The sequence below is a fragment of the Rhinopithecus bieti genome, unplaced genomic scaffold, assembly GCF_001698545.2.
Source record: "Rhinopithecus bieti isolate Rb0 unplaced genomic scaffold, ASM169854v2 scaffold_6949, whole genome shotgun sequence".
In the NCBI taxonomy this organism is placed as follows: Eukaryota; Metazoa; Chordata; class Mammalia; order Primates; family Cercopithecidae; genus Rhinopithecus; species Rhinopithecus bieti.
The window spans coordinates 493,413-502,508 of NW_016805252.1; the positions used below are offsets into that span (position 1 = coordinate 493,413).

The following is a 9,096-nucleotide window of genomic DNA, read 5'->3' on the forward strand; positions in this document are numbered from 1 at the left end:
CCCCCCCCCACCACCAATTCAACCTGTCCCTGTCCCCGCTTCCAGCCCAAAGGTGTTAGAACTGCTCGGGTTGAGAGCGAGGCTGGTCCACTGTGGCTCGCCCCAGCCCTGCTTCCGATAGCTTACTGGCTCACCCGTGGGGCCCCCCACAGCCCTGCTCCAGCAGCCCCTCAGTCTAGGCTGACCCCACTCCACTCGTGAGCACATTCTCAGGCCTCTCTGGAGGCCACTGGGGAACTGTCCAACCTCCTCCCAACCCCAGGGAGTCATGAGTGGCCTCCACCCTTATCCCCACCTGGGAAATTTTCTAAATTGCCTCCTCTCTCAGCTCTCATCACACATTAGTTTTTCTTCCTTCTCAAAGCTTCTCTGAAAGCAATTTTCACCTCCTGTCTCATTTTCCTTCTCCTGACCAGCATTGGTATGTTCTGTGCCCCCAGCCCCATCTCCAAGAGGATTGTCCAGCCCAACTGTGGTCTGTGGCGGGGCCGGGGTTCAGCCCTGATGTCCTGCCCCGTCCCCTGGCTCCCCACCCAGTTTGGGGCCCCTGATCCCCTCTCCACTGTTCCTCCCCCAGGGCACTAAGGCACAGTACCTGGCAGCCAAGGCCCTAAAGAAGCAGTCGTGGCGATTCCACACCAAGTACATGATGTGGTTCCAGAGGCACGAGGAGCCCAAGACCATCACTGACGAGTTCGAGCAGGTGAGGGCCAGGGCCCCGCCCCCTCTCTTCCCGCTGCTAGGGTTGGGGTAGAGTCCCCAGGCTCCAGGCAGCCCCTGCTGGCCTCCGCCCTCGCCTCCACCTTTCAGCCGGCACAGTCCCTCAGCCTGACCGAGTTTTCCTCCCTCGGGCTGTCTGCTCAGCCTGGAACACTGCCCTCTCATCCTCCACGTGGCCAGCTCCTAGGCCTCCTGTGGTGGGTCTTAGCCCAAATGTCTCTTCCTCAAAGACACCTTCCTGGTGCCTCCCAACCTGGTGCCTCCCCCTTGCAGTGCTGGGCACACTTGCTTGGGTGTGGGATTTTCCCAGTACGTCTCCCTGTACCAGGCTGTGGGCTCTGCTGCCCAGGGACCTTGATGGCCCCCGTTTCACCTCCAGGTCCCAGCACCCAGCAGGGCAGGGGCTCAGTGGGGAAGCTATTTTTTTTAATGGGCTTCTCAAGCTTTAATACTGGGAAATTCCTGCTTCTTGCAAACACTCTGGAGCCAGCCTACCCGGGTTTGAGCCCAGTCTAGCTGTGACTCTGGGCAGGTCACTTGAACCTCTGTGTCTCCATTTCCTTATCTGTACAAATGGGGGGAAGAAGACCTACCTAATGCAGTTGTTATGAAGATTAAATGAGTTAATAACATGTAAGTACTTAATGGTGACTGCTACATAGTCAGTGTCATGGATTTTTTTTTTTTTTTCCAAATTACTTTCAGTTGGTGTGTTCTACAGTGACGTTTTTTCCCCACCAAATACTTCCCTGAAGCCGAGCCCCTTCATGGGGATGAAGTATTACAAGGTCCTTGTCCTCAGAGAACTCAGTGTCCTCTCCTAGTTCTCCCAGGTTGCCATCTTGGAAGCATTTAAGACATTGATTCAGAACCTAGCTCCCCTCCCACTGTGTCCTCAGACATTGACTACAGACCTCCTGTCCTTTCCTGGTTTGGCCCAAAACCATCCTCCAAGTTAGTACATTTCAGGCCATCCAGTCATTCAGAAATTCCCACACCACTGCCGTCACCAATAAAATGTCCCTGCAGAGTGCTTGGATTTAGACTCTGAGCCTGTTCCATTCTCTAGAACAAGGGTGTCAGTACCCGCTGCCTGGAGGTCTTTGTGAAGATTAAATGCTAGGCTGTGCATCCTGTACTCACACGTGAGAGGTGCTCAAAAGCCGCAGCCCTCGAGAAAACGAAGGCTATGCACTCACACCTGGGGCTGGGGCTGGGGCCCCGCTCTGGCAGCTGGCTTCGGTGGAACCTCTGCGGCCCCCTCCGTTTCCTCCTCGCTGAAGTGGCATGATAACATATCCTACCCAAGAAGAACCTTGTGAGGGTGGAATGAGAGTGTGCGTGCAGGGCAGTTGGCCCAGTGCCTGACACACCGACAGCCCTGAGAACTGTCCCCTTTGTCTGTCGGTCCGGCCCAGATCCCAGACCACCTCCTCGTCCACTCACTGACCGCCTTCTCCCCCGGCCAGGGCACCTACATCTACTTTGACTACGAGAAGTGGGGCCAGCGGAAGAAGGAAGGCTTCACCTTTGAGTACCGCTACCTGGAGGACCGGGACCTCCAGTGACACCGGCCCTCCCCTACCCACCCCCTTCCCCGCATGCTGATCCCCCTGCCCAGGTGAGGGCCCTGCCCTGGAAGACTGGAGGGAGGCCCCAGGCCACGGGGCATCCCCCTCTCCCAGGAAGCAGGGAAGGGGCCGGGAGGTTTTCCTCTCAGCCCCACCCTGGGGCCCGGGGCGAGGGCTGCCCCTCCTCCCCTCCCCAGTGAGGGACATTTTTTGGTAAACCTATTTTCATTTTGGAAAATATTTATGAATAAATAGTTTTATATGACGGCTGGCAGCAGCGGCCTCTCCTGTACCCCCCCTCAGGAGTCAATGAGCAAAGTGAGGGTCCTGCTGGCGGGGGCGCCGGGCCAGCTGGGGGTTGAATTGGGAGTTGTACCACCGCCTCCGGTCATCTGTCTCTTCTTCCGGCTGACCCTCCTGTAGTGCCCGGCCTTGGACCCGGGCCAGCAGAGCCTCTGTCCGAGCCCTCTCAGCTGCTTCCCTCCGAAGACGTTCAGCTCGAAGCTGGTCCAGGGATGGAGGCCTGCAGGGAGAGGAGTGAGGTCAGAAAGCTGGTAGCTCCTAGGAGGCCATTCCCCCAACCTCTCCCATAGAGGGAGCTGCCGCCTGGAAGCCCTGCTGCATCCAGTATGCCCCAGCCTCAGCTCTCAGGCCTTCTGGAAGAAGCCACTTGGTACTGGGACACCATGGGCACGTCTCTGGCCTTCCCTTCTGTGGACTTTGGTCCTCCCCAGTCTTTAAAATCTGATGCTCCTCCAGGTCAAGAAAGCACAATGAGCAGCCCCCTGGCCCTCTATGGGCCTCAGTTTCCCTTTCTAGAGAAAAGAGTACAGGCAGTGTACCCCCTCTAGACCAGGGGTACAGCGTCCTGGAGACAAGCCTGCTTTTACTGTCTTAACCCAGCAGCTCTCAAACTGTTTGGTCTCAGGACCCCTTTATACGCTTTAAAGCTGAGGACCCTAAGAGCTTTTGTTTAAATGGATTCTCTCAATATACTGCAAATCAGAAGTGAAAACTAAGAAAGTTTGGACACAAGCATCTGTGCCATTAGCCATCAGAACGAGGGTGTCCTCTCATCACGCAGCCTCTGGAAAGCCGCACTGTTGCCTGAGAATGCGAGTGAAAAAGGCCAACAGTGTTAGGAAAATAGGCGTGTGATACCACGGCACCCTGGGGAAGGGTGGCAGGACCCCTAGGGCTTCCTGGACCACATGTTGAGAACCACTTCACCCAGCCAGCCCTTCACAGAGTCCCTGGTTGTCCTGACCAGAGACCCTGCAGTGCCCATGCTGGGCTGCTGCCAAGCCCTGAAAGTCTGGGCCCCGGTCTGCCGAGGAGGGTCTTCCTTCTTACTCCTTGGGTCGTTGCTTCTCAGACCCCTCCTTCTTTTCCTTTCTGCTGCAATTGCCTTCACCGCTGTGCCGTCTCTTCTTCCCCAGATGCTTCTGCATCTCCCGCAGAGGGTCCAGACGGCTCTTGATCTTCTCATCTGGGGCTGGGCCAGGCGGGGGGCCCCCTCGCTCTGGGGGTAGCTGGTACCAAGGGGGTTGAGTCTGTGCCTCTGCTGCACTCTGGCCCAGGTATGTCAGGATGCCCAGAGCTTTCTCTTGCCTCTCCTGAGGGGGCCAGGAAACACAAGAGATGGGATATAATCTTTCAAGGTGTCAGGTGTGTCTCCCTGACATAGGAATCTAAGCAAACAGGTACCTAAGGCTTGTCATGAACCAGTTGTACCAGGTGCTGGGGATGGAAGACACCAACAGAGGCCAAGTTCCCCCTGGGAGGATAGTGGCAGGTACAGTAACAGCAGGGGAAGGAGGGGACAAGTGGAGCCACTTGAGTGTTCAGAGGCAGGCATCTTTGCAGAGAGACTTGAAGAGAAGCCTGAAGGGATCAAGCAAAGCAGAGGAGCCATGGGTGGGGTCAGCAAGTCCAGAGACAGCAGGTGAGTGACGAGCTGATTTACCTGTTTTTTTTGAGATGCAGTCTCGCTCTGTTGCCCAGGCTCGAGTGCAGTGGCACCATCTCGGCTCACTGCAACCTCTGCCTCCCAGGTTCAAGCAATCCTCCTGCCTCAGCCCCGTTAGTAGCTGGGATTACAGGCACGCACCACCATGCCCGGCTAATTTTTGTATTTTTAGTAGAGACGGGGTTTTGCCATGTTTGGCCAGGCTGGTCTTGAACTCCTGACCTCAGGTGATCCATCCACCTTGGCCTCCCAATGTGCTGGGATTACAGGTGGGAGCCACCATGCACGACCACTGATGTACTTTTTACACTTGATCTTAGCCAAAAAGCAAGAGGTGACTGATTCACTTTTTTTTTTTTTTTTGGGGGGGGATGGGGTCTCGCTCTGTCACCCAGGCTGGAGTGCAGTGGTGCAATCTCAGCTCACTGCACCTTCCACCTCCCGGGTCAAGCGATTCTCCTGCTTCAGCCTCCAAGTAGCTGGGATTACAGGCGTGCACCACCACACTAGGCTTATTTTTTTGTATTTTTAGAGATACCATGGTGACTAGGCTGGTCTTGAACTCCTGACCTCAGGTGATCCACCTGCCTTAGCCTCCCAAAGTGCTGGGATTACAGGCAAATGAGCCACAGCTGGCTGATTTACATTTTTAAAAGCCCATCAGGTTTGAGACCCCTCCATTTTGAAGAACTGAGCAGTTTGCCTAGCAGCTGGGGACCTCTAGCATCTCCCTCCAAGCCCTGTGGGCGCCCAGATGGCAACAGCCAACACTTCTTAAGTGTCATGCTTTGGTATGGTTCTAAATTCTGTGTGTGCGCTCTCGTTTGACCTTGATCACAAGCAGTGGCTAAAGTGCCCTCTGCCCCCAACTCGATTCATGGCTCCTCTAATGAAGTGCGTGAGGCCAGCTTACTTTCTCCTGTCGCTTTTCTTCCTCGTACTCTTTATTGCCTCTGATCACTCCTTTCCCTTCCTCCAGCAGCTCCCGAAACAGGTCCACAGGGCCAGAACTTGGGGCTTCCGCCTCTGCTGCTTCAAGCTCAGGCAGTGAGTTCTGATGTCTGGCTTTCTTTCGTAGGAATTCTGTACGGGCCTGGGGAGAAAGTTATAGGCAGGGCATTCAGAACCTAGAGGTAATTCAAGAACTGTGAGTCTGGTGCCCACCACAGAAAATGGCAGTCCAGGGTGCTGGGGTTATAAGAAAGGGAGCACTGGGCGCCTAAAAGAGGCACCTGTCCTAGCTGGGGGTGAGGGTAGGCAGATGAGGCAACGCCTGGGTTTTGTAAACTGCTTTTCAAATCGTAAACCACGGGTCATCAAGGATGGCTGGGAGGAGGTCCCTGGCCTAAACCAAAGGGGTTCCTAACCTCAAGTGAGACAATTAAAACAGCCATAAAGGTAGACCAAATTGCATTAGGCCACACGATCTGAATTCTAGCCATGGCTCCAAGTCACTACCCCAAGTCGACTGCTGAAGCCCTGTCCCCCACCTTCAGGACGCGAATTTCAAACAGCGCTCAGCAGCCTACTGAGATTCTAAAACCCCAGACTGCCTCCCACCCACTGTGGAGGATCAGACTAGCTAAGGAACTGAAAGTTGGGTGTACACCAAACAGATTTAAGGAGCCATACAGAAAGCCCATGTTTGTGTGTATGTGTCTAGGGGGCGGTGCAGGAAAGGGCTCGCCAGATGGCGTGGAGCCTGGCCGTCCCCCTCTCCTTAAATGTGCCTTCCCCTCACTGAAGCCATCTCACTTCGTGCAACGGAGATGACAGTGCCCCTCTAAGAACGAACGGTGCCTATTGGGGATTCCGCAAGTCAGGCGCTCTGCATGTAATTAGCATACAATAGGTGCTCAATAAATAGGCTGTGCAGGCAAACTAAAAAGTGATCCGATTTTCCTTGAACTGTCCAAGCGCTCATGTATTCGTTAAATGTTTTTAAGCTTCTCTTTTGTGCTAGACACTGTTCCAGCCATGTGAAATACATCGGTGGGGGGAAACTAAGACGAAGGCGAGATCAAGGGAGGTTTCGTGGAAGTGGGCACAAGGTTTGCAGAGCAACGTCCTCGCAAACGGGATCGGCGCCCGGTCCGAATTTCACACGGGGCACACCGAGCCTGCGCAGCGCCTCCGCTTCCGGCCCCCAACCGCGGCGCGTGCGCGCTGGGCTCCGGAGGTCCGCCCGGCCGGCCTCTGAGCTTACCTCTTGCTGAGCCAGCAGCACCCTCCGCTCACGCTCCTTCTCCTCCTCCCGGGCCTGGGCCTCGTCACGCCGCACGCGGGCGACATTGTCCTTGTTCCGGACGTGCCAGCTCTTCTTGGGCAGGATATTCATGGCGTCGTAGCTGTCCAGGGACTGGCACGCCTGCCTCTTTGCACTTCCGATTGGCGAGAGGATGCCCCCCTTCCTCTTGTCCCTACTTCGACCACAGATTGGTTCCGAATTAGTTGGTACGGCCCCCTGGCCTGTAACGACAGGTGATTGGCTGAGATGTCCTTTTCACAGCGAATGTTAGGCGTTTGGCTCATGGTATCCCCTAGCAATCGCCTCTTATCACAGATCTGAACCAATCATAAGTTGGCCCGCCCCTGATGCTACCAGATGCGGCCATCGATTGGTCGACATGACCGTCAAGTCTCCTTGCGGAAGAGCGCTCCGCACCGACAAACATGCCCATACATTTGATTGGCTCCTGTCCTGCGGTAGCCCTGCCCCCACCTTCAGGACGCAGATTTCAAAGCGCGCTCAGCAACCTCGACTGTATTTATTGATACAAGAAAGATCACCCGACAGTCAGGGACGTGGCGGCAAGGGGCCCTGGAACTCTCCAGATACCAAAGCTGGAAGGGCGTGGAGTCTTCTCCAGTTCTCCTAGTTTACGGATGTTGTGACCTAGGCTTACAATGGGCCTGGGGTCTGAAAGTGGGACGTGAGCTGCGGGGGTCAAAGAGCCAGTTTGGTGGAGGTAAGCGCCACAGCGCGCCGTGCCAGGAAGACTTTATTCTGCGCCTCCTGGGGCAAAGAGAGGTGGAGGTGTGACAGCCCTCTTCCCCAACCCTTTCCATGTTCCCCAGGGGCCCTCTCAGGGACCCGCCTGGCTCACCGTCTCTCTCTGACGTTTGAGCTCAGAGATGAGGCGTCCGTAGGAGTTAGCCCGAGCCACAGTGTACACCATCAGGATGCTGGAGGAGACAGGAACGGAAGCCATTCCTGACATGCTCTTCGAAGTCAGGGATGTGGACCCCTAAGCCCCTCCTCCTCCAGGCTCAAGGAGTTCAGTCTCCCAGCACCTCCGCCTTCAGATCCAGGAGTCCTAAGTCCCGCCCACCTCCTCCTTCGGACCCAGCAGTCCAGGAGCCTAGGCCTCCTCCCTCAGACTCAGTACATTGCCTGCTCCCACCCCCAAGCCTTTCCTCTCTTGGACGCAGGTGGTGGCCCCCAGATCACACGCATTCAAACCCAGACCCAGAAGTCTGGCCCACCTCACCTGGAGATCAGCAGAAGGGGCACAGCAAAAGCCTGGGTCCCCAGGAAGAAGAGGAAGCTCTGGGTGGTCTCAGGGAGGCTGGAAATAGACTCAGGGATCTGGGCCCAGATGGACGACTGCTCCCGGAATGGACCACACAGCTTAGAAGGCGGGATCCTGAAGTCAAGACAGGCTGGGCTCATGCAGAGCCAGGAGTCTGAACACTGAATGGGGGGAGAGGGAGGGAGAGAGGCGGGAACCTCTCGCACTTACAGGAAGATGCTGTAAAGCAGGGGAACGCTGGAGATGGCCAGACCCAGGAGAAGAACCAAGGGGAAAAAGAAATTCGCCGTGGAGGCCCGGAAGGTGCGGGCAGCCGGAGAGCAGGTGGAGAAGAGGGTAAGCTGGTGGGGGTAAGGCACGGAGAAAGGGGATCTGAAACACAAGAGTCTGTGCCTCTTTTTTTTTCTTTTTTTGAGACAGTCTTGCTCTGTCGCCCAGGCGGGAGTACAGTGGTGCTCACTGCAGCCTCCCCTCCCGGGTTCAAGCTATTCTCGTGTCTCAGCCTCCCGAGTAGCTGGGATTACAGGTGTGCACCACCACTCCCGGATAATTTGTTTCGCTGTTGTTTGTTTTCTGTTTTTGAGACGGAGTCTCGCTCTGTCGCCCAGGCTGGAGTGCAGTGGCGTGATCTAGGCTCACTGCGACCTTCACCTCCCTGGTTCAAGCAATTCCCCTGCCTCAGCCTCCCAAGTAGCTGGGATTACAGGCGCTCGTCACCAAGCCCGGCTAAATTTTTTTTGTATTTTTAGTAGAGACGGGGTTTTGCCATGTTAGCCAGGCTGGCCTCAAACTCCTGACCTCAGGTGATCAACCCGCCTCAGTCTCCCAAAGTACTGGGATTACAGGCCTGAGCCACCGCGCCCGGCCTACCTGCCTCTCCTTTTTCCCGAACCAGGAGTCTGAGCCCCTTCCTCATCTAGGACCCCGGAGTCTAAGTCTCCGGATCCTCAGACATAGAAGTCAGAATGACCTAGACTCCTCCTTCCCTCAGATCCAAGAGTCTGTCCTCCAACCCCCTCCTCTCTTAGGACCTAGTAATCCAGGCCCCCAGGATCTTCCTTGCCCAGGACCCAGGAGTGCGGGCCCCAATACCTCCTGCCTCAGACCCAAGAGTGCCCCCCTACCCCTTACCTTCTTCAGGTAGAAAAGCAGCAGGAACTTGACCGTGTTAAGCAGGGGCAGTAAAGGGCAGAAAAAACTCCCCACCCAGACCACCGTCTGCGCGTAGATGAGCCCCAGCACCTCGTCGGGCACCTGGAACTCCTGGGTCCCCGCCAGACGACCCAGCGCCCCAGGACAGAGG

General features: G+C 56.0%; 3 protein-coding genes across 9 annotated transcripts in view; 1 reads left to right on the forward strand and 2 right to left on the reverse strand.

Moving 5' to 3' along the window:
* CNOT3 (CCR4-NOT transcription complex subunit 3) overlaps positions 1-2,583 on the forward strand; it is an 18,420-nt gene extending 15,837 nt beyond the window's left edge. For all 7 annotated transcript variants that reach the window (XR_001885531.1, XR_001885532.1, XM_017871803.1 and 4 more), the window contains 2 exons: positions 578-703; positions 2,190-2,583. Coding sequence is in view for 5 of the 7 variants with exons in the window: in XM_017871803.1 (XP_017727292.1) it covers positions 578-703; positions 2,190-2,288 (225 nt within the window). In the remaining 2 variants the exon portion in view is untranslated. The remainder of the gene's footprint in view (positions 1-577; positions 704-2,189) is intronic.
* LENG1 (leukocyte receptor cluster member 1) lies at positions 2,514-6,899 on the reverse strand. Its single transcript, XM_017871807.1, has 4 exons — positions 6,467-6,899; positions 5,174-5,353; positions 3,645-3,907; positions 2,514-2,814 (listed from the first exon to the last, which is right to left on the reverse strand). Exons 1-4 carry the CDS (start codon positions 6,596-6,598, stop codon positions 2,598-2,600), a joined length of 792 nt encoding a protein of 263 aa, XP_017727296.1. The 5' UTR covers positions 6,599-6,899; the 3' UTR covers positions 2,514-2,597.
* A 97-nt stretch (positions 6,900-6,996) lies between these two features.
* Positions 6,997-9,092, reverse strand: TMC4 (transmembrane channel like 4; the record flags this gene model as incomplete). The annotated part of the gene is made up of 5 exons (XM_017871778.1): positions 6,997-7,276; positions 7,368-7,446; positions 7,752-7,907; positions 8,004-8,134; positions 8,925-9,092. Coding segments are annotated over 5 exons (603 nt in total), but the record flags the coding sequence as incomplete, so codon positions are not given.
* Positions 9,093-9,096: the final 4 nt, after the last annotated feature.

Bases quoted from the DNA above. Each gene is read 5' to 3' on its own strand.
- LENG1 (XM_017871807.1), bottom strand. From the start codon at position 6,598: ATGAATATCCTGCCCAAGAAGAGCTGGCACGTCCGGAACAAGGACAAT. The intron at 3,908-5,173 runs GTAAGCTGGCCT...TGGCCCCCTCAG, and splicing joins AAGAAAAGCGACAGGAGAAA to GAGAGGCAAGAGAAAGCTCT. The intron at 2,815-3,644 runs GTAAGAAGGAAG...CTCTCCCTGCAG, and splicing joins GAGAAGCAACGACCCAAGGA to GCCTCCATCCCTGGACCAGC.